The sequence below is a fragment of the Octopus sinensis genome, linkage group LG9, assembly GCF_006345805.1.
Source record: "Octopus sinensis linkage group LG9, ASM634580v1, whole genome shotgun sequence".
NCBI lineage: Eukaryota > Metazoa > Mollusca > Cephalopoda > Octopoda > Octopodidae > Octopus > Octopus sinensis.
This window is the reverse complement of record NC_043005.1, coordinates 61,502,175-61,528,689: the sequence shown is the minus strand read 5'-3', so window position 1 is coordinate 61,528,689 and position 26,515 is coordinate 61,502,175. Positions and strand designations below refer to the sequence as shown.

At 35.4% G+C, this 26,515-nt stretch overlaps 1 protein-coding gene across 5 annotated transcripts in view; it reads right to left on the bottom strand.

Annotated features, from left to right (window-relative positions):
* The window catches only part of LOC115215754 (neuronal acetylcholine receptor subunit alpha-3-like), a 784,372-nt gene that overhangs the window by 154,063 nt on the left and 603,794 nt on the right, over positions 1 to 26,515 (bottom strand). For all 5 annotated transcript variants that reach the window (XM_036505995.1, XM_036505994.1, XM_036505993.1 and 2 more), the window contains one exon: positions 1,517 to 1,609. In XM_036505995.1, the coding sequence (XP_036361888.1) occupies positions 1,517 to 1,598 (82 nt within the window). In that variant the 5' untranslated portion in view covers positions 1,599 to 1,609. The remainder of the gene's footprint in view (positions 1 to 1,516; positions 1,610 to 26,515) is intronic.

Genomic DNA, 26,515 nt, shown 5'->3' with positions numbered 1-26,515 from the left:
TATATTATATATATATATATATAATATGTATGTATATATATATATAGTATATATATATATGTATATATATATGTATATATATATGTATATATATATATATGTATATATATATGTATATATATATATATATGTATATGTATATATTATATATATATATATGTATATATATATATATATGTATATATATATATATATATGTATATATATATGTATATATATATGTATATATTATGTTATATATATATGTATATATTTATATGTTTATGTGTGTATGTCCGTAATTGTGTTTCACGCTGACGCCTAATATAATTGTGTGATACGCCATAAAGTCATATTAATGATGTGTTGACTGAACATTATTCGAAATATTCATCTACTGATCGAATTAATATGCAAATCTTAAGTGGCATTTATGCTAAACATCCAAAGTCTAACGTGAATATATCAAAACACCGTTTGTAATATGACAACCAATTTTTCATATGTTAATCGAAAATGCATTCTTAGAGTTCTTGCTGAAGGATTAAGCTTAGTGTTCACGATATTATGTATAGCTGTATTGAAAGAAAACATAAATTATTTCAACAGAAGAAATTTTGTCAGCACCGGCTGATGAGATTTCAGCGTAACTTGCGCTTCCGCAGCATCAAGCAGTCTACAACCAAATGCCAAATCGAAATTTCGTCAAACCGATATTTTTTAATCGCAAAAGGCTGGTGCGCTGAGGGTAAATTAGCTATCGGCAAAGGAAGCTGCGATTCTAACGAATCTTAATTTGCACATCAAACTTAACATGAATGTGTTGTATTATACGCAGTTAGCTGTGGCAGCCATTTTGAGAAAAATTCTTATATAGACACAGCGTGTTAAAGAGCACAAATTATATACGAACTTAAGAAGATGACCACCACCACCAACATCATCATCATATCATCATCATTATCATCGTTGTCGTCGTCGTTGTCGTCGCGCTCGTCGTCGTTGTCGTCATCGTTGTCGTCGTCGTCACCATCATCATCATCATCATCATCATCATCATCATTACCACCACCATCATCATTTATTTACTACAACATGTATTGGCGAGGATCACGTAAATGGACTTATCCCAGTATATTACGTTCCTTAATCAGCCTACAGACTTCCAAACAGCTCTCAGAGAATTGGTTGGGAAGGACAAAGCTTGTTCATTTTCCAGCGGCTCCTAGACGATGAAACGTTTCGTCGGCAAATCTGCGTGTCGTACATAATATTTAGACAATAGGGAAAATATAATAATGATGACTATGAAGATGATAACGAATGCAATGACGACAACCACGGCTACGATCACGACGACGACAACGAAGATAATGTTTATAATATCCATGACAATTATGACGGTAGTGATAAAGACAATAATGACGAATCATATTGTATTTGTGAAAATATATCATTATGCAACAGAATTTTCTTTCAAACCTGTTAAAAGAAATGTAAATATTTCAATGTTTATTATATAATCATAAATCCTTACCCGTTATAAACAAACAGCAGATAATCAATACTCCATGTATCCCTGGAGGTAAATGTGTCATTATAATTTGCATGACTGTCATGGTGAGATCAGCTGAAAAGACAGAGAAGAAAGATTCAATGTTTGTTTGATTTCAGATTTTATATACAGATTTTATATTTCAGATTTCATATACAGAATTCCAGAATGCATTGGCAACCTCTCTTTCCTGTGTAACATTTACAGGGTGTCCCTCAAAATGCATACACACTTTAATAGCAGATAACACACTTCATTCTCTTTTAAGATTGAATCCATTAGAAATACTCTATTCTACTTTAGGCACAAGGCTTGAAAGTTTGGAGTCGGAACGAGTCTATTACAACGACCCTAGAGTTTGATTGGTAATTATTTTATCGACGCCGAAAGGATAAAAAAACGAAGGCGATCTCTGAGGTAGTTGAAACCATTAGTAATAAAGAAGGGAACTAGACTAAGTTAACAAAGAAAATTTATATTAAAGTGCCATTGGAAGTTTGAAATTGCGGTCGAACTGCAGAGTTTAGGAGAAAATTTCAAACAGATCCACCTACGCGACTTATCATCATTCGAATTAGGGATAAGTTTGAAACAAATGGAACAATTCAGAATGTCTACAAGAAACGTTCCGGAACAAGGTGGACAGCAACTACGATTACAATGTGTGAAACATTGCCAGCGTTCAAGAAAATTTGTGTGGCAAGCAAATCATGAGATAGGAATTTCAAAATCAAGCGTCTATCGCATTTTGAAACATTGCCAGTGGAAAAGTTATATTCCAATAGTCCATGCTTTCTATGAAGTTGATTCGGAGTGAAGAGTGGTAGTTGGCAAGATGCAGTTGAAGATGTAAACTTTCAAACTAAACTTTAAATTTTCCAGAAATCTTTTAATTTCGTCCGCGTTCTGTGTGTACGATAGCAGTACCTCACGATTCTATAAATTGGAATATAATATTTATATATCGCAAACATATAAATGTTATATTTAAATTTATATTTCAAGTGATAATCTTTCATTAATATTTGTGAAAACTATTATTTATTTAATGTCTAAATACAAATTATTTATAATATAATTCTAGCGCGGCAGCTTCACTGAATGATAGCAGCGTCGGTAAGAACATCTAATAGCATTTAGCTAGGATCTTTTTACATCTTAAGATCAAATGTCACCGTTGTCAGTTTTGCTTTCTCCACAGTATGTAATATTGTGCAAATTTTGAAATTAATCTTATAAAAGAATATTAAGCACGACTCTGCTAGAGCATATAGATGGGCTTATGGTCTACGTGATAAGAACTTTATTAATCTTAGTTTATATACAATTTAGCTTTCATATATTAATTAATTCTGGCATGCATAACCGTCACTCGTAACGGTGTATGACATGTTAACTTTTACCACACATTTGCTAATTGCTTTAGCTGCCTGTGTAGTTACGAGCAGGCAGAGACACCCTCTCGATTCTTCCATAACTTGACGTAGCAAAACATCAAAGATTTAAAAGATGAGGGGTGGGGATCAGGGCTGCATATAGCACTACTAGACTGGAGCTACGTCAAATGACGCATCTAGCTCAAGAACACAGCTGGTTACCTCATTCCCGAATCAAACCCACACCCTCATGATCTTGATTCCAACCACTAGTCAGGTACAGTGCATATATTCAATAATTCTTTCTACTCTAGGCGCAAAACCTGACGTATTTTGGGAAGGGGCTAGTCGATTACATCGACCCCAGTACTCAACTGGTACTTATTCTATCGATCTTGAAGGATTAAAAGACGAAATTGACCTCGGTAACATTTTGACTCAGGAAGTAAAGCCGGAAGATATACCACTAAGTATTTTGATAGGGATGATAACGATTCTGCTTGCTCGCCGCCTTCTTTACACATATAATGTGATGTATTTTAATAATATTCGAAAGCAGAAATTTCTTCTCTAAAAATTGATATAAATTATTGTTGGTTTTAAATGATTTATGATTTGCTATAGCCCAGGTCAACCCCGACGGAGCAGACACATGATTAAAAACGATGAATCTATTGCTAACCCGTAATTATTGCACAAGAATAATATTTGGCTTTCTATTTTAAATCGCATGGTATGATTTAGGAGAGATTTGATGGCTACTTCTAGCACATGAAACAACCTCTCATAACAATAACTCCTTCACCGCTTTGATACCTAATGAACTGATGGGTGAAGGACTGAGATGTAATGATAATATACACATTTTACCCAAGAATGTTTGTGAAATAATTTCAGATGGCGATTTCACAATTTAGTTTTGCCATCAGCTTATATTGCAAAATGATTGTACTATAAACTGTCTTACATTCTCAAAAGTTCATGAATTGTACAAGTGATATGCGCGTGTGTGGTGCTGAGAGGTAGGAGACAGGAACATGTATTTGCTATTTTATTATTTTTATTCTACTGTAGTTTATGGCTCGTCCGGTACGAGTGGCATATATTTGAAATCTACAAAAATGCGAACACGTTTTAGAAAGATTCGTATCAAGATAACCTAAGGTTTAACCACTATTTTATGAATATTAATTATCAATTGCGTTTTGTAAAGCAACTATCTTCTTAAGTGTGTAAGTGTATAGCAACATTTATTTAGACATCAACTTGGTTCTCATATTGGGATGGTAATTATAATGATTAGGGTAGTGGGTGTGATGGCGGAGTTCTATAACCCATTAAATTGTTGAAGCCCTACTGAAGAAGTTGTTCCTTATATAAATAACGTTTCTTGAGAAATTCAGCCATGTTGTATCCCCGATACTTCTTCGGCGAGAGACAATAATAGAAGCTAACGAAGTGCTCATTAATTATGAAGTGTTCCCACTTGTATCTGTTTACTTCTATGTGGATTTGCCTACTTGACGGTTAAGTGCCTGCCTTGCTGAGGCAAAATAAAAAGCAGCATAGGTTAATTGCATATGAACTAATGATACAGTAATTGCCTTCATCTTCAGCTCTCCCAATATTACACTCATTCATTTAAGTAATATGATGGATTGCATGCATGCAGTAAATTGATTGTTTATGCTACAATTCCTACTCTAACCACTTTGTAATTTTGTAACATTTAATTATTAGCTAATTAATGCTTTTTAAATACTCATTTTTCAAGTATTTAAAGCAATTATAATTTTCCTATTTCCCTTCAATCATTTTACAAATTTCAAATTTCTTGCTGCAGTCAAAAATACAGAACCTTGCATTGTGTCGCTAACGCTGCGTTGTTTTTATGTTCAGTAGATAACATGTAGTGACATTCATTATTTTAAATGGCAGCGGTAGTTTGCGACTGTCTACTCTATTTGTTGGCATCCTATATTGAGAAAGAGGGGGGAGAGGGGGAGAAAAGATAGAGAAAGAAGATAGCGTCCAGAATCCGAAGAAATTGGTGAGGGTTTCGTTGTTAACAAAGGGGAGCGTCTAGAATGTTGATGATTTCCCCTTCCTTTAGGCAAAAGCCTAAAACGTTAACTTTCACTCCTCGCTTTCAATACAACACATTCCATATTGATGTATAACATGTCCCATACTGAAATAACCAAAGAAAAGAACAACTGCCGCAAAATGGCGGGGAAATACACCAGTTCTTTATTTACATATTTCTTGCTGCAGTCAAAAATACAGAGCCTTGCATTATGTCACTAACGCTGCTTTGTTTTTATGTTGAGTTTGTTGTTTGTTCCTTCTCGAGCCATGCCTGGCTCATAAGGACCGGTTTCCCGGTTTCCTTGGCGTACAGGTACCCCACCTAGACGGGACGCCGCGCAGGTGAGCTGCAAGATGCAGGAGGAAAGAGTGAGAGAAAGTTGTGGTGAAAGAGTCAGCAGAAGTTCGCCACTACCTTCTGTTGGAGCCGCGTGGAGCTTAGGTGTTTCGCTCATAAACACACACGTCAGCCGGTCTGAGATTCGAACCCGCGCTCCTTCGACCGCGAGTCCGCTGCTCTAACCACTAGGCCATGTGCCTCCACTTTTATGTTGAGTAGATAACACGAAGTGACATTCATTATTTTAAATGGCAGCGGTAGTTTACAACTGTCTATTCTATTTATTTGTTGGTATCTTATATAGGGAAAATGGGAGAGAGAGATAGTCTATGCGGTCACTCCACAGGCTAAGATATAGAGGCCAAATTGCCATCAAATTATACCCTACCCACTCAATAAAGAACAACCCATCTTCTAGCGTATCTTAGACTACTTTATGGAATCCTGCACTGTATAAAGTAATCCTATATACGCTATAAGATTGGCTGGTTATGGTTGGAATGTATCTAGTTATAAAGTCTGCTCGATTAAGAACTGACCTGGAACAAATGAAACAAAAATATATCCTAAGAGCATTCTTCATACTGTACAGAAGCACCATCCCTATTACCATAAACTTTTAAATGTATCATTAACATTACAATAAGATAAATCATATGTGTGCCCAACAAATACAATTTGAACATAGTTTAGTTTTGTCTGGTGCAAACTTTTGTTTATTCTACCATTCATTAGTAATCTCCACTCAAAATATTTCAGTGATCAAACATTATATGTATTTTTCCCAAACAAATCATAAAAGGACATTATATAAATAAAATATAATATATACAAAGTAAAAAGAAAATCCAAAAACACACTAAGACAATCAAAATCAAGCAGACAAAAGAAAAAATCAACAACAAACAAACAATAGTCAAATAAATAATTCTCTGCAAGTATAAGACTGACTCTTTCATGTTGTAGCATCTATGTTACTATACAAACAACACAGAGTGAATTCTTCGTTTCAGGATGACTGACTTTCAGATTCGCAACTATTCTTCAGTTATTTTCTCTGATCGTTACATACTCAATTGGCTTTTGCACAGTCTAGACTTAGATACCATGAAGTGTAAGCTTCCATATCTCTTAATTAGCATTTTTCATATCCTCATCTCGCTTAATATCATATAACTATATTTTTCGAAACACTTCATGTGTTTTTTCTATATTACTCTTCTTTCCATATTTCAGGCTCACTATATCTCTTCCATACATTAACCCCTCTCTCTCTGTCTTGCTCTCTCTCTCTCTCTCTCTCTCTATCTATCTGTCTCTTGCGCTTACTTGCTCTCTCGCTATCTTGCTCTCTTGCTCTCTCGCTCTCTTGCTCTCTCTCTTGCTTTCACTTGCTGTGTCACTCTCTTGCTCTCACTTGCTCTCTCGCTCTTGCTCTCTCTCTCTCTCTTCTCTCTCTCTCTTGCTCTCACTTGCTCTCTCTCTCTCTTGCTCTCACTTGCTCTCTCTCTTGCTCTCACTTGCTCTCACTTGCTCTCTCTCTCTTGCTCTCATTTGCTCTCTCTCTCTTGCTCTCACTTGCTCTCTCTGTTTCTCTTGCACTCACTTGCTCTCTCTCTCTTGCTCTCACTTGCTCTCACTTATTCTCTCTCTCTCTCTCTTTCTCACTGTCCCTTACGCTCGACATCTCCTTCAATACCGTCTCCACTGTCATGCACTAACATTTCATTATGCAAAGATTTCACCTTACACTATCTCCTCATTCTCTCATCTAAACTGAAAGCATTCTGTTTTTATGTTCACAACCTCTAGATTTCTTTTCTCCTTTTTACCCTGTCACTATCTCGTCCATCCCTATTTCACTCTCCCCCTCTATACAAGCGAAGACACAGTTGTGTACTGCAACAAACATCATGACTGACTTTTTTTAATCTTTCATGCTCTAACTAAAAACAAATGTAGATCACAAATATTTTCAGGTCATTTGCTTTTTTCTTGTTCATATATTTCAACTTTCACTTCTAAAACAGCTGCAGCAGTAGTAGTGATATAGTAGTAGCGGTATAGTAGAAGTAGTAGCGGTAGTAGACGTAGTTGCTGTAGTAGAAGTAGTAGTAATAAGGATGATGATGATGATAATAATAATAATAATAATAATAATCATAATAATAATAATAATAATAAAGTGAGCTTCTTTGCCCTAGGTGTTGAGAAGACAGTCGACAGGAAACAAAGACAAAATTGAAGGCAGAAAAACTAACAGTAATAATGATAGTAATGATAATAATAATAATAATAATAATAATAATAATAATAATAATAATAATAATAATTTTGCCAAAACGGGCAGCCATTTTGGAGGAGGGAATGAGTCGATTAAATCGACTCTAACGTTTCATTAGCACTTCATTAATTTATCGACCTCGAAAGGATGAAAGGCATAGTCGAAACTCAGCGGAATTTGAACTCAGAACGTAGCGACGAGTGAACTACCTATTTCTTTACTAACCACAAGGGGCTAAACGCAGAGAGGACAAACAAGGACAGACAAACGGATTAAATCGATTATATCGACCCCAGTGTGTAACTGGTACTTAATTTATCGACCTCGAAAGGATGAAAGGCAAAGTGGACCTCAGCAGAATTTGAACTCAGAACGTAACGGCAGACGAAATACCGCTAAGCATTTCACCCGGCGTGCTAACGTTTCTGCCAGCTCGCCGCCTTAAAATAGTAGTAGTAGTAGTAGTAGTAGTAGTAGTAGTAGTAGTAGTAGTAATGATAATAATAATAATAATAATAATAATAATAATAATAACGATGATGTTGATGATGATGATGATGATGATGATGATGATAATGATGATGATGATAGTAATAATGATAAAATTAATGTGTTCTTACGGTTGTGCTTGTAGTGATTACTATATTTGTTGTTATTAACAAACATAATTCGATCTACCAAGCCCGAGTTGATTATATATTCATTTGATCTATTTGTGTACACTTTTCAAGTTATTATTTATTTATCAAGTTATGTTTTTCTGAATTTCATTATACAGATTGAAATGTTCTTTTCAACAGTTTAATTCTGCCTAATATTTCAAGAAAGATATGTAGATAACTGCATACTCTCACGCATATATATATATATATATATATATACACACACAAATACATGCACGCGCACACAAACACACACACATATATACATATAATATATGTATAATAATATAAATAATATATAAATTTATGCATATATACATATATCTATATGTATATATACATGCATATATGGGTACAGGACATCAAAACAACGTTGCACACAATGCCGAAACACGGAGTAGACGAAACAGAAAAAATTAAAAGAGGGGGATACTCCTTGTGTTGTGTGTCTGGTACTCTGTTCTTTCGTTGTTTAAAATATAGTTCGTTTCCATGTTTTTGTCTTTATGTTTTCGTTTCTCATTGTTTTCAACGTTGTTTTGATATCCTGTACCCATATTTGCATGTATACATACATATATAGATGTAGATGTGTACAATTTGAAATCAGAACGTAGCGACGGGCGAAATACCTATTTCTATTTCTTTACTACCTACAGGGGGCTAAACACAGAGGGAACAAACAAGGACAGACAAACGGATTAAGCCGATTACATCGACCCTAGTGCGTAACTGGTGCTTAATTTATCGACCCCGAAAGGATGAAAGGCAAAGTTGACCTCGGCGGAATTTGAACTCAGAACGTAACGGCAGACGAAATGTATATATGCATATATTTATAAATTACTAGCAGTATCACCCGGCGTTGCTCGGATTTGTAAGGGAAATAACTATATAAGCATTTTTAGAGAGTTGCTTCCCTTATATAATAGCAAAAAATGCATTAAAAATGGAAATAAATGATGGTAAATTTTTTTAAAATCGTAGACTCATCGTAGACGCGCGCTAATATCCAGAAGGGCTCGATATGAATCACGAATATAAGATACCCGCTTTTGGTTAAACTGCACCGAAAAATGTGTGAGTAGTTAGGAATCTAAATCGTAGTAGACAGACACCACACAACTTCAGTTTTAAATATATAGATTTATGTTATTATATGATCGAACACCACGCATCCTTTTCCAAGTAAGTTTTATATTATATGTATAGATACATGCAGAGATACTCACACACAGACACACACACACACAAACACATATACATATATATTATGTATACATACATACATAGATACACACACACATACATATATATTTCTTTACTGCCTACAAGGGGCTAAACATAGAGGGAACAGACGAAGGGATTAAGTCGATTACATAGACCCCACTGCGAAGCTGATACTTTATTTATCGACCCCGAAAGGGTAAAAGGCAATGTCAACCTCGGTGGAATTTCAACTCAGAACGTAACGAGAGACGAAATACCGCTAAGCATTTCGCCCGGCGCGCTAACGTTTCTGCCAGCTCGCCGCCTTATACATACATACATATATATATACACACACTCACATAAACACGGCAATATGTGTGGAATCAAGAATATGTGTGAATCCAGTCGTTCGATCAACTGAGCAGCCTAGGCTTTAATGAATGTGTAAATGGTTCTATATTCCGCTGACACGCGTAGCCTTAACTTAATTCACAAGTAGAATCAGTGTAACTCAATTTGATATAGGCTGAATTTTTGAATTACAGGAGCAGCCCATTGAATGGTCGTTAACACATTTTCCAATCACCGTGCATGGATCGACTCATTATTATGACAACAGGTATTTAGTCATGATATCAGGTATTGACAATGAGCCCAAGACATCATATCGCCGTTCAAGAATTTGGACCTGGAGATCTCCATTTCCAGCGACTTTGAGGGCCACCTCCCAGTGGTGTCGGGCGTCAACGAAGAGCCCTCGACTACAACAAGACGACCAAAGTTTTTTTTCCAAGGTCAGGGGTCTCCCGCCCATAAGCTCTAGACCATCATCTAATCACCCATACCCGTCTTGTTGCTTAACAACAAGACATCATGACTGCACAACGAACTTTTTAGCCAGTCAGCCATATATGCGGCTGAGCCGTTTACCGTAACTTAAATTTTGCCTTTTTTATGTTCGTATATTCTATTTTGCTTTGTCTTATAATAATAATATTCCATTTGAAAGTACGTATGCTTATTTTGTATTCAGACGCTACTCATTTTTATTAAACACATTCACAACAAATACGATAAAATATACACAAAAATATAGATACAATAAGATATACCCAAAAACACAACTACACTTGGCATAAACAGATCATCGACACACAAACGTAAACATGCATAAAAAAATCACGTATAAGCAATAAACAAATGGAAAAAAGGTAAAATTACAGATTATCACCCCCACGATTTTCACTAAGAAAAAAAAAAAAAAACTTGGATTTTTTGCGTGGAATCAAATACCCTGACCTCCTAATATGCTGCAAATCCCATATTTTGGTCCGGAATTCCTCCGGAAAGGGGGGGGGGAATACCCCCCCCCCGGAATTTTCACAAGGAAAAAAAAAAAAAATCAGATTTCTAGCGTGGAATCAAGTACCCTGACCTCCTAATATGCTGCAAATCCCATATTTTGGTCCGGAAGGGGGGGTAACACCCCCCCCCGGAATTTTCACAAGAAAAAAAAAATCAGATTTTTTGCGTGGAATCAAGTACCCTGACCTCCTAATATGCTGCAAATCCCATATTTTGGTCCGGAATTGCTCCGGAAAGGGGGGGTAACCCCCTCCCCCGGAATTTTCACAAGGAAAAAAAAATAACATATCAATAATTTAGAAAAGAAACATTTCTAGAAAATAGTAAATTGAAGTGTCAACAAATTATTGGGCAAAATTGAAGTGTGAACAAATCATTGGGCAAAAGAAGATTTGGCATACTGTCATGCTTTTAGCTGTCAGAAGTGAAAGTCGTCAACTTCGTGTATTTGCGTCAGGTTCGCTGTTAGGCTTATAAAACAATAGAAGTTCAGTTTAAAGTTTATAAATAAATACATTTCATTAAATGTTCTGTTTAAACTTTATAAATAAATATATTCTTGCAGTGTGTGTATATGTGGCTATATGTCTGACTAATGTGTGTGTCTGTATTTATTGTATGTGTGTATAAGTAGTTATATGCTTATATTATCCATTATAGTAATATTTGTCTGTTGAAACCTGTTTTAAGGCAGTCAATAGTTTAATTAAAGATGTATCTATACATGTATATATATATATATATATATATATATATATATATATACAGGTGTATATATACATGTGTATACATATATATATATATAGATATATATATATATATAATATATATATATATACACATGTCTATATATATACACATGTATATATAAATATATATATATACACATGTATATATATATATACATGTATAGACACATCTTTAATTAAACTATTGACCGCCTTAAAACGGGTTTCAACAGACAAATATTACTATAATGGATAATGTAATGGATAAAATGTAATGGATATGTGTGCATAAGACTATTAAATTATTGTACAGGGGTTCCTCGAGCCAGTGGAATGTTTGAATTACGCTCTGTGATAGTGTCAGGTTCTAATTTTTGCTTCTGATCTCTCTCTGTGCCGCCCTCTCTATCTCAAACTAATTTTTGTGTAGGTGGAGGTGTGGTGGGGAGACAGATGAACAATGTCTCATGAACCATTTCTTAAACATACACGATATAGTCTATAACTTGGGATGATTTTGAAAGATAATATATTTTATCATCAGAATATATATACTTTCTCACACTACAATTAAGGTATATTTATTTTAAATCGTTCATCTTTTCCCACCCACAACAAAACTTGGCGCGAAAACTTTTCTAAATATCAGCAGAATGAACAACTGAGATAGAGAGAGGGGGGGCAAAGAGAGATCAGAAGCAAAAATTAGAAACTGAAACCACACAGCGTAATTCAAACATTCCACTGGCTCGAGGAACCCCTGTACAATAATTTAATAGTCTTATGCACACATATCTGCACAGGAGAATTAAAAATTACTGCCGATTTTAGCAGTTTTGCAACTTCTTGCGGAACCCTGGTTGAAAACCACTGGTCTAGCATAACAGTATGTTTTGCTGAGAATTAATCCACTTTTTTTGACAGCAAGAGGTAAGTTTGTCTGAATTTTATCCATTACATTATCCATTATAGTAATATTTGTCTGTTGAAACCCGTTTTAAGGCGGTCAATAGTTTAATTAAAGATGTGTCTATACATGTATATATATATACATGTGTATATATATATATTATATATACATGTGTATATATATATATATGTATACACATGTATATATATATATTATATATATATATATATATAATATATATATATATATGTATACACATGTATATATACACCTGTATATATATATATATATATATATATATATATATATATATATATATATATATATACATGTATAGATACATCTTTAATTAAACTATTGACCGCCTTAAAACAGGTTTCAACAGACAAATATTACTATAATGGATAATATAAGCATATAACTACTTATACACACATACAATAAATACAGACACACACATTAGTCAGACATATAGCCACATATACACACACTGCAAGAATATATTTATTCATAAAGTTTAAACAGAACATTTAATGAAATGTATTTATTTATAAACTTTAAACTGAACTTCTATTGTTTTATAAGCCTAACAGCGAACCTGACGCAAATACACGAAGTTGACGACTTTCACTTCTGACAGCTAAAAGCATGACAGTATGCCAAATCTTCTTTTGCCCAATGATTTGTTCACACTTCAATTTTGCCCAATAATTTGTTGACACTTCAATTTACTATTTTCTAGAAATGTTTCTTTTCTAAATTATTGATATGTTATTTTTTTTTTCCTTGTGAAAATTCCGGGGGAGGGGGTTACCCCCCTTTCCGGAGCAATTCCGGACCAAAATATGGGATTTGCAGCATATTAGGAGGTCAGGGTACTTGATTCCACGCTAGAAATCTGATTTTTTTTTTTTCCTTGTGAAAATTCCGGGGGGGGGGTAATACCCCCCCTTTCCGGAGGAATTCCGGACCAAAATATGGGATTTGCAGCATATTAGGAGGTCAGGGTACTTGATTCCACGCTAGAAATCTGATTTTTTTTTTTTTTCCTTGTGAAAATTCCGGGGGAGGGGGTTACCCCCCTTTCCGGAGCAATTCCGGACCAAAATATGGGATTTGCAGCATATTAGGAGGTCAGGGTACTTGATTCCACGCTAGAAATCTGATTTTTTTTTTTTCCTTGTGAAAATTCCGGGGGGGGGGGGGTAATACCCCCCCTTTCCGGAGGAATTCCGGACCAAAATATGGGATTTGCAGCATATTAGGAGGTCAGGGTACTTGATTCCACGCTAGAAATCTGATTTTTTTTTTTTCCTTGTGAAAATTCCGGGGGGGGGGTAATCCCCCCCCCCTTCCGGAGGAATTCCGGACCAAAATATGGGATTTGCAGCATATTAGGAGGTCAGGGTATTTGATTCCACGCAAAAAATCCGAGTTTTTTTTTTTTTTTTTTTTTTTAGTGAAAATCGTGGGGGTGATAATCTGTAATTTTACCGGAAAAAAATAACAAAGTTTACTTTATTCAGGATTAAAAACATTGTTTACAATGAGACACTTCTTGACTTCACTTTATATTCATACGCTGCACTTCATCGCCAAACATAGTTTCGTACACATATACACAACAAATACAGTGAAACGTACAAACAGGCCACAGCTACACACAAGCATTTACATGAAAAGCTACATCAACACAGATAGATGCATAAAAAAAAAGAGATATATAGATAAAAAAAAAACACTATATTTACACTGAATGAAATACATTATTTATGTGCAGCAACTCCATTTGTGATCAGACGTGCATTTTTTAAACATACTTACAAGCATAACTACAGTTTTAAAAAGGTAGCCTTTATTACAAGAAAATTATTTTCAGATAGTAAAAACATTAGTTAACAGTACTAGAATTTTATATAGAATTTCACAACAAGAGGTGAATAGGTATGGCAGTTCTACTAATAAATAATACTATATTTAGCACCGAGATATACAGTATTTGAAACATGTATATCATGAAATCTACCAACATTCAATTTTATTTAATATCAAATTCAACACAGAACATTTTAATAGTTCTAAATATATTACCAGGATACTTTGCGAATAAAAGCAGAACGCGTGGTCATTGAGCTAGTGGAACAGTTTAATATCGAAATGAAATTATTGAGGTCTCGAAGCGTGAGACTAATGGACTGAAGAACGTTAATGTTCCAAACCAAACACAAAGGATTATTAAGAAAATAGGAGAGCTCTTTAAGAAAAGATTAAACCTGAAAATAGCACTGTTTTTAATACAACAAATTAGTAAGAAAAAACTACTCTCTATTTACTCACGTATATAAACATGTATGTGTATTCACACACACATATATATATATATACATACATAAAAGAAAACTACGGAGAGATGAGTTAACTATGATTTTATGCAACCTATTCACCTCTCAGATACACACACTTATTGCAGCTGTTCTTCAGTATTTCTAAGTCCTGTTAAAGAACTCGGAAGGTTGGGCCTCCAGCATGGCCTTTCACGATGCCCTTAAAAGCAGGAACTTTTCAGCACCCCTTCATATATATACATACATATATATATACATATCTCTGAGCTCACTTATATACATATATATATGCATGTATGTATGTATGTATGTATGTATGTATGTATGTATGTATGTATGTATGTATGTATGTATGTATGCAGGTATGCATGCATATATGGACGTATGTGCGTTTGTTAATAATAGGAAAGTAACTACGAAAAAATTAGAACAGCCCAAAATATTTCAAAACAATACTCAACAAATTTCATAGAGGATCATCTTTAGAATAAAACCCATTAATTACCAGCTATCAAACAAAATGTCACAAATTGCTAAATTGTAACGGGTCGCCAATTTTGAGGTAGGGGAAGGAAAAGTCGATTCTGCCGGAATTTGAACTCAGAACGTAAAGACGGACGTTAAGCACTTTGCCCGGCACTCTACCAAATTCTACCAGCTCGCCGCCTTGCGCTCAGATATAATAGTGGTTTCAAAGTTTGGCACAAGGCCAGCTATTTGGGGGTGAGTCGATTACATGTGCTTAACTGGTACTTATTATATTGACCTCGAAAGTATGAAAGGCAAAGTCGACGTCGGCGAAATTTGAACTCGGAACGTCAAGTCAGAAAAAAATACTGTGAAGCCTTTTTGGCGACACGCTAACGATTCTGCCATCTCACCGTCTTACACTCATAATATTATCGCCTTATTTGCCACAGAGTACGAGTTTGTATAATAATACACCGTATTTTTACTAAAAGTTTTCCATATACATATCATTTATATTTATCCAGTATTTTTTTTTATTAAATGGCATTGTTAATTTAATAAGAAACCAGCGATCAATGTTAATTAGTATGCATTCAGTTACATCTTTTCGTTATTCTTCAAGCATCGTGTATGTGAGTATTATTTTTACATGTAAGCCAAGTTACTGGTTTCATTCAGACTTATGTTTTAATGGATGAAATTAATTTTCTAAATGCCACGATGTCTAACTTAATACAAATATATTCTAATTGAATTTTACTATTTTATGAAACCTTTTCCTCTGCTTCAAAACCACACGTTATTCTGAATTCAAATGAAATACCAGCTTACAAATACACATTCACACATGTAAACATGAACATTCCTTAAGCTTCATTAAACTAAAATAAAAGGAATATTTCAATGACCAACCAATTGTTTAACATTTCAGTTTAAAATGTAATCAAATAATACTTCTTAGATTTAATGGTTTTGCAGTATATGGAAATATAAGCATGGTTCTGTGTTGGAAAATGATATTTTAAATTGAATTTATAAGAAAGCTAATTCACAAATGAATAAATAATGTCTATACAAGATGTATTCAACAATGTAATATTGAAAGAACATATTTAGATAAGTTTCCTAAACAAGTTACAACGCGTACTTAGGTAGTTTTATTTATCTAAGTCCTTTCCTAATGCATTGTGCATACTTGGACAGAGAAGTAAAGTAGAGGGTGGTTGACTGCAACGAATCGTATAAGAATAGTGTATGTTCAGTTCCTTGTTGTACCTAATCTACTGTGAAATAGTTGTATTACACAGTCCACTTCATGAAATTAATTCAGGTGACCAACAGTTAATACACATTACAAATCTCTCTTTCTCTCGCTCCATCTCTCTCTCTCTCTCTCTCACTCTCTCCCACACACACGTGCCTGTGCGCACAAAGTCAGGCAATCGGGTTTAAAAGCGATACTTTCCATCTTCGCGTGTGCCCTTTCTCTGCTTATTCCATGCAGTTCTTCTTTGTTGTGTATCCTTATATGCGCATGTTTTTTTGTGTGTGTGCGTCATTGTTCTTAGTAGCAGCCCTTTCCCCTACCCCGTTGCTGCTGCTGGTGCTCTTGAACCCGACTTTTTGTACTGTTATTGTAACTCACTGTGTTTACATGTTCAATGACACTGTGCTATCGTGGTAGTTGCCATTGTTGTTAGTCGTGTTGTTGATATGGATGCGGCCTTCTGCAAAGTTACTGTATGTTTTTGTGTATGTATATAGGTTCGCTTCCTATGCTGTTTTTATCCTATGCTGTTTTTATCTTTTTTTAATGTCTCTAGTTTTTTTTAAATATTTATCAAAGATATGAGCATATATAGAAGAACAGAATGGAATAAGTAGAACAAGAGCACACAAGTAAAGAGGTTGTAACTCCTTGATTTTAAAGTTAGAAACTTCGGGTTTACGTGGAATTTTTTGTATGATATATAAATAAATAAATAATTAAATGGAGTTTAACGCATATATATATATATACCTTTCTGCTCTAGGCACAAGGCCCGAAATTTTGAGGGAGGGGGCCAGTCGATTACATCGACCCGAGTACGAAACTGGTACACAATTGATCGACTCCGAAAGGATCAAAGTCAAAGTCGACCTCGGCGGGATTTGAACTTAGAACGTAAAGACAGACGAAACACTACTAAGCATTTTGCCCGGCGTGCTAACTTTTCTGGCTAGCTCGCCGGGCAAAATGCTTAGTAGTGTTTCGTCTGTCTTTACGTTCTAAGTTCAAATCCCGCCGAGGTCGACTTTGACTTTAATCCTTTCGGAGTCGATCAATTGTGTACCAGTTTCGTACTCGGGTCGATGTAATCGACTGGCCCCCTCCCACAAAATTTCGGGCCTTGTGCCTAGAGCAGAAAGGTATATATATATATATATATATATATATATATATATATATATATATATATGTATGTATATATCTACATACACACCCATAGGTAATGTCACATGTCGTATAAAAGCCGTGTCTATGTTGTATATTTTAATGACTCTATATATTTAATATATTTAATGACTCTAAAGTCAACTTTGCCCTGCATCCCTCTGGTGTGGATAAAACAAAGCAACAGTCACGTACACCAAATTCGAGGAAAGTAACACATTTGACTGGTACTTATATTTTCTCGACTTTGAAAAGATAAAAGACAAAGTTGACCTCTGTACTCAGCATGTAAACATGATTTGTACTCAGCATGTAAATAACTGAAGGGCAAAAAACAAAAAAGAAAAAGAAAACCCCGCTAAGTATTCTGTCTGATGCAGTAATGATTCTGTTAATTCGCTTTCTTTAATAGTTTCTGATTTAGGTACAAGGCCAGCATATTTGAGGTGAATGGATTAATTAATACTAGAGATCCTAGTACTTGATTGCCACTTCAACTTAATAACCCGGGTGGGACGGAAGTTGACAATATTGATAATATTGGCTACTCAAATATGAACTGACCACGGACAATAATCCCTCGGCTATCGCGGGTGTTACGTTCCCAAAAAACCCCCGTGGTAGTTGAAAATCCGCGAAGTAGAAACAGTATTGTATAATTTTAAAATTTATTTTTATAATTTGTATATATTTATTTTATTATAAATGCAAAACAACACCACAGAGGAATCGACGTAAGCTTAAAAAATAAACCGTGATAGGTGAACCGCGATATGGCGAGGGATTACTGTAACTATGTTTCTTAACATTATTCATCATGCCTTTCAAGAATGCCAGCATTCCAGTAATAATAATAATAATAATAATAATAATAATAATAATAATAAAAATAATAATAACAACAATAACAATAAATTTTCCAGTTCTATACACAGCGAAGAGATTCTGAGCGCATATATAGTAGCCTCCTTTCTTAATATAGTCCATTGAATATTAGAAGAATTAAGCTTTCTGAGCAACCAAAGTTATAATGGTAAAATGGCATCGTACTCATTGACCATTAGTGAAGCCAACCAACTGTAAAATATTCTTGCTGGAACAATTCTTTGGATGGAAACATTCAAATAAGTCCCAAACGTATAAAACTTTTTGTACTTGATATATATTCTATTCTTTAGTATTTGATATTCTTCAACGTTCTTTGTCATTTTCCTCCTCCTCTCTCCTCCCACACTCACCTCCCACACACACACTACCTCCCACTCCACATTATTTAAAATTTTCTTCCTCGGATTTCCCCTTTACCCTTTCCTTTCTCTCTCCCTTTCATCCCATTCTTCCTTCCTTATTTATTCTTCTCTTTCTCTCTTCTCCCTTTCACTCCACCGTTTACATCTTCATATTTCTCTTCCCATTCTTGTTGTTATTGTTGTTGTTGTTGTTGTTGTTGTTGTTCTTCTTCTTCTTCTTCTTCTTCTCCTTCTTCTTCTTCTTCTTCTTCTTCTTCTTCTCCCTTCCATTCTCTCCAGCGTATTTCTTCACGTATTCATTGTCATGTTTCCCCCCTCTTTGCATTTCTCTTCATCCTTGTCTCCTTCGTTTAATGATAGAATCGTTAGAATTCTATTTAGATTCTAGTTAAAATTCACTTGTGTTATTTAATTCCTACTCCTCGTGTTCTCACTTCAAATCCCGACGAGGTCAGCTGTGTCCTTAATTATTTCCCGGTCGATAAAGTAAGTACTACTTTAGGGTTTGGATTCATGTAATAAAACTTCCTCCACTCGAAACTGCTCGTCCAAATCACACTTTACCATTTCAGATAAGAATGACTCTAGGAGGCGGAATCTGAGACAACTAACAGATTACGCATGCTCGCAATATCTATTGATCATAGGTGTGTCTGATCAGATTTCATCTAAGGTTAACTAACATTATCTGGGTATAGTAATATCTACAAATATATAATATCGCCTTGTATACGATAGACTGTATAACAAAATGCCTAATCTTAATTTTTTTCACTTGATACCAAATTTTGTTTAAGGAGCTAATATCTTGAATCGATCAAATACGTACTAGGCACATATTGTGGTTGAACCATGTGAACATATTATTTCTAAGGAAACCTTTTTGCTCCATTCCTCGGCATTAATAATAATAATAAATGCGCCCTTTTAAAGCCTAGCCAGTCTCATGGGCCCGGTTTCCCGGTTTCTATGGCGTATGAGCTCCCCAGCTGGACGGGACACCAGTCCATTGCAGCGTTACTCATTTTTGCCAGCTGAGTGGACTGGAGCAACGTGAAATGAAGTGTTTTGCTCAAGAACACAACGCGTCGCCCGGTCCAGGAATCGAAACTACAATCTTACGATTATAATGCTGACACCCTAACCACTAAGCCACGCACCTCCACATTCCTCGGCATTACAAGGCCAAATATCTCCAGCATTTGTTTCGATTGTATTCACTTGCGTAACAGAACCACTGAAGATTTTACTTTTATGAAGTTCTTCTACAAAAACTTAGCTTGGCGTATCCCGACTACCTATCGGATCCGAGACTGCCAACGACACGCTTCTTAAATATGATTAGCAGACGATATTGCATGTGATTTAATGAGAGGAGACAAGTGAAGTGCTCGTAGTATTTTTTATACGGTCTCCAACCCTAGTAGAGTAGACAGGAAAGTAATCGGTTACATCGGCCCCTGTACTTAATTGATACTTTGATTTATTGATATGGGGCAGGTGATAAAAGGAAAAATTTAACCACGGCAGGATTTGATCTGAGAATTTAAAAACTTGAAAGAAATAGTGCAAAGCATTTTCCCGACACTCTGGCTATTCTGTAAGTCCACCATCACCTTCTACTGCACTCTATGACAATGTTTTTTCTTTTATTGGTCACAAGCACCAAGACCTTAAGGATCATACGAAAGAAAAATACAAAAAATGAGCTCCAAACAAAAAAGAGTGGCGGATTTAGATCGACCAACACAGTATTATAATATTAGTTTCAAACTGTTTGGTAGACAGAAGTAATTTCGGGGTGCGTGGAGGTTAAGTCGATTACATCCACCCTAGTGCCGAAAGGATGAAAAGCAAAGTCGACGTCAGCGGAATTTGGATTCAGAACGTAATGCTGGACGAAATGCTGCTTAGCATTTTCCCTGGCGTGCTAACGATTCTGCCAGCTCGCTGCCTTAGTATCGCTAGTTAATCAACATTAGTTTTGAAGACACAATTAAGAAATAGGTTCCAATCAATAGCAATCACATTATAGAACAAAATAACGTGTAACAATTCCGAAAATGGGTGCAAAATGTGTAAGGTAATTTTGCGTATTCACTTATTAACACGGAAAATACTGAAACTTTAATGTCAAGCGGACTCTCCCAAGTCGTGTTCCCCTACTACAACTGCATCATTGAATATTTAGAGTTGGCCCATTTAGGTACACTAAAGTTACCTAAGTGCAGCACTTCTCTTATTACCTTCACCTCCCTTTTCAGGTGGTATTTGAAGAAGCTGATAAGGTCCTGGTGCGAGATCACAAGCTAAGTTCTCAGACTTTCGACCAGGTTCACCATATAAGTTCCTTTGCCGTAGCCACCGAGCACTGGAATGACGCTGGGACTCAGGTTTAGGATGCGGATTCAGTTTGAAGCAACCTTCGAATATTTATTATTTATGGTTTTGTTTGCATCGAGATCCACAATTCTAAATATGCATTAGTTTAGGTTCCCTCGAATGCTTCTAACTTTTAACATCAACAACTTGACTTATTGTTTTATCGAACCTGGACGGACATCCTTGATCCCGACTGGATTTGTACTCAGGACATGAGGAGATGTAACTAAATATCACAAGGTATTTTATCTCATGCTTTCCCCATTCTGCCAATCTTCGCCCACTGTAATATTCTATAACAGCACAAAATGTTAGTCTGATACAACAAAACAATAAAACAAAACAAATATAGAATTTTACATATTTTCCTTTCACTTAAAAGTTCAATATAACATATATCAGTCGAATAGTGCGTTTCATCAAATATTCAATGTTGAATTTCTATATTTTATGCTCTAGCAGTGAGCGGCAATATCAAAGGAAGATATAGTGATGTTGGTATTGACTAATACGATCAATTGTGAGATATGATGAACATTTGCTTACTGTCTGTAAATCAGGTTTTCAAAACCGTTATTGATTTAATAGAAACATTTGCAATCTATCCTACTTGTCAGCACATTTCAAAGAACTGATGCGTTTCTGCAATATCCTACTTTAAAATATCTGTTCCAACCAACAAGACTTACTTGGCGTCTTTGCAATAACTATTTGGCCAATATGAAACTGAAGATTTGATGGAGTAAAAAGGAGGGAAGAAACGCCATAAAAAAGACACGAAAATGCACGTATGAATTATGCTACAGCAAAACAAATTATTATTATTATTATTATTATTATTATTATTATTATTATTATTATTATTATCATCATCATCATCTTCATTCTTGTTCTTAGATTTTACCGTAGAAAAAAAAAAATGTATCTTGAATATACTCTTGTTTGATGAGTTACTATATTTGTTTCCTATCACACAAGTTTGATTTATCGTGTTTATTTTTACCATCAAGTAATAGGAATTGCTATGTATCTCCTGCATTTAAGAGAACACATTTTGTGAAGAGATTTTGTAAATTATTTGTTTATGCCACCACGATAGAAACAAACTTTCAAAGAGGTGATGTAGGGAATTGTTACGCTACTCCCTTCTTCGATGGAGAAGGCAACTGCGGAGAAGACGGAAACATTGATGATAATAACAGTTCTAGGAGGTGTAGTAACAATTTTACCAATATTAACAGCAGAACTATCATGAACGAAAGAAGAAACTTCTACTCATCGCTCGATGTTCGAGAAATAGTCAAATTTCTCTCACCCTCTCTCTGTGTCACACACACACACACCACCACTACTATCACCACTATATTAGAAAGGAAAGATCAATTAGACAGTATAGTAATATGATATGCAAAAACAGAAGACGGTTACTACTCGGGTGCGTTACATCATAGGCTGGTTCTATCAGGGTTTCGAGCCACCGAGCTAGAGAACCAGCTAAATGAATCTTGGTGGTGATTATTATGAATATTAAATACTTTCTGAAATATAAAAGCTAGTTAGCGATAGATTAAGAGCTATTTAAAGATGAAGGATAGTTGATAGATTAGAAGGTGTGGGAAAGATATCGTTATACTAGCACAACTTCTGAATATAGCCTGACATGATTCTTAAGAGTCATGTCTAAGACATAAGTAAAGCATATTATTGAAATCATTCAATTGACAGAAACATGGGGAAATAAAGCCGATATAAGGTTCTTAATGCACTGAAATGCGTGCATGATATTCAATTGTAATCTTATCGCCGTGTACCGTAAATCCTCGAGTATAACCCGCATTTCCCCACCAAAATTTAAAAGTCAAAATCCCTAGTGCGTACTATATACGAGGTTAAAAATGAAAATTATTTTCTACGTAATGTCCGAGTCTCTAATTGCTGTCCGGCAAATATTTCTTTATTTTCTGCTAACAAAATGCACAAAAAAGCTACACGTTTGCATTGTTATATACACAATAATAATAACTGACGTTAACGTATACATTTTTACAAACCAAGGACATTATATAGACCTCCTTGACTCAAGTTAGAGAATGGGTGCGTATTATACACAAGGTTTAGGTTTTTCAGAGGTACTGCCCCCTAAAAATCCCCTGCGTATTATACTGAAGGGCGGACTATACTCGAGGATTTAAGGTATGTCCTTAAAGTATATATGAGCCAAAAATGACGGAATGCAAGAATACTAATAAAAACATCTGAGGCTGATACAGAATCCTCGAAGGAATCGACTGTGTGCCTTATCTCTCTTTCTCTTTTCTCTTTTACTTGTTTCGGTCATTTGACTGCGGCCATGCTGGAACACCGCCTTTAGTCGAGCAAATCGAACCCAGGACTTATTCTTTGGAAGCCTAGTACTTATTGTATCGGTCTCTATTGCCGAACCGCTACGTTACGGGGACGTAAACACACCAGCATCGGTTGTCAAGTGATGTTGGGTGGGTGGGGGACAAACACAGGCACACAAACATAACATTTACATACATATATATATATATATACATATATACGACGGGCTTCTTTCAGTTTCCGTCTACCAAATCCACTCACAAGGCTTTGCTCCACCCCAGACTATAGCAGAAGACACTTGCCCAAGGCGCGACACAGTGGGAATGAACCCGGAACCATGTGGTTGGTAAGTAATATACTTACCACACAGCCACTCCTGCACCTATTTCTCTTCACTTTGTTTTTAAATATCCATGTCTGTGTCAAGGTTAATGTGCATCGCAGCTAGCAGCAGGCTGAGAACATTGATATAGGCCATGATGTTGCTTAGGAAGGACACTGACCATAGAGATACAATACATTATGTTATACCCATAATTCCGTTACATACATGGATCAAGAATTTACTTAAAGCTCAAACAATAGTTTGGATTTTGTCTCTGCTAGTTTGCATCCGAGAAGATCCTATGAAAACATCCTCTACATTATGTGAAACATCACAGTGAGGGTTGTAAATTGAACTGAATTTATGATATTCTGAACAATAGAAAGCTTTCGATATCGTTGATCACCGGTAGTTGGAATGTGGGCTAAGCTCAGTGATTTTCAGTAGCAGGAACACTAAATTATACAGACATCTGCTCATCGATTAGTGTAAATAGTAACCTATCGGAACAATTTGGTTCACCAGTTGGTCCCATTAACCTTGGGTAGCTTTTATCTCTTAAATTCTTACTGCGCAGCGTGGATGAACAAGGAAAGTGATGTTTGCATTTGACAGCCGAAGACACGCTAATAGCATCGAATACTTCAGAAATGGAAGTCGCTTGTGCAAAGAAAGAGTGGTAGATTATTGTAACATAAGTAAGATTCAAATGGAACTAAAACATTTGATATTAAACTCAAAGCTAGAAAGTTATCTTCATACCAGAAAGATCTTATGCCTGAACGTACTTTCTGCATAAATTACTATGGAAATGTTCTGTCCAAACTTTTACAAGGAAATAAATTTAAACAAATAACACCCAAATACAACCAGTTCCACCTAGAAAAGGATAAGACAATTTCTGTTAAGAAATATCGATGGTAATGGCAAATCTCTACATAGAGAATTTATCATTAGTGTTAGTGAACCTTACAAAATGCCTCGTAGCATTTTGTTACGTCTCTTCGTATCTTCTATTAATACCTTACTGGTTTAAATACAAATAATAAACCCATTGGTTTGAATTAATCGATTAAAACATGCTCGTTCAAAATACTTGGGAACGAGTGTAAATTTCAGAAAACTCTTTTTCGTCATTGTATCTTTATACCATTCAATTGATTGATAAATGGCAGGGCGAACAATAGACAATAGGAAGGAGAAAGTAAATAAAATTAAAACGATATTTTCACCGTCTTGTTATATAAACGATTATCTCAAAATGTTTTGAGAAGTGCTCTTGGGCTATGTATATTTCCTCATGATTTTAAATAGTAAACCACGTTACTTTCATTCACCAGAAGATTGTGCTGTCAACTTCCAATTCCATACCTAATTTGTAAAGTTTCATTGTATAGAAGTGATTGCGTCCGTAGATGCTTGCTCCGGCCATTAAGTTCTATTATTAAATCCATCTTGGTTCGATTGTTTGGATGGCATGGCTGAATTTGGCTGAGATTCAAACCACGATTTTGTGTTTGATGCCTTAGAGAATGGCAGATCTCGCAAAGTTCCATGTTAACCAAAGCTAAAATGTTTACGGTCTTATTCTCTGGTTTAAGATTATTATTAGAATGAGCGTGCAGGACAAGAATTTTACGAGCCCCACATATGATTATTTTAGGATTTTCATGAATAGCTAAAACAAATCCTCCCATTTCTTGAACTCTAAAGTTACTTTTACATTTTTGACTTGCGTTAAAGTAGCTTCTGGGCAACATTGAGTGTATCTACCATTAGAAGATATGTTGGTTTCCGAGTATGTTTCATTTTGTTTTCAGTTATTTATCTTTTACGTGGTTTCAATCATTGGACCACCTTCAGGTGTTTGGGAAATTCCATTAAGGTGTTTGGGAAATTCCATTATTTATTTTAAATCTTAAACTTATTTCATCGTTCTCGTTCCGCCTAACAGTTAAGTTACACCGATGTAGACAAACTAATTTCGGTTAACAAGCGGTGAGAGACAAACACACACACACACCCTCAAATAAACGATGACATTCCATACCTTATCCGACAACCAATTGCACTGACAAGTCAATGGTCAGCCTATCGCTGTAGTAGAAGACACTTGCCCAAAGCGAGCGCAGTGCCATTGAACTCGAAATCAAGGTTTTCGGCGTTCTGCGGCTATTAAAGAAGATACTTGCTCAAGATGCTACGCAGTGGGACTGAACGCAGATCCATGTGGTTGGGATGCCATTTTTCTGCCAGAAAGCAATGCCAGCGCCTATAAAAGGATTTTTCTTGTGGGACACATTCGAACCTCCGACCTCAGGATGTCTTTCATTACAGTTACGACCAACTTCTTCGGATTTACCAACTGAGCTATCACGAGATCATATTAGCGTTTATATAATATTTTAAACGAGTTATTTTCTATTGTTGCTGTCAGTGTTTAACCCGAGGTCTTGACGTGAC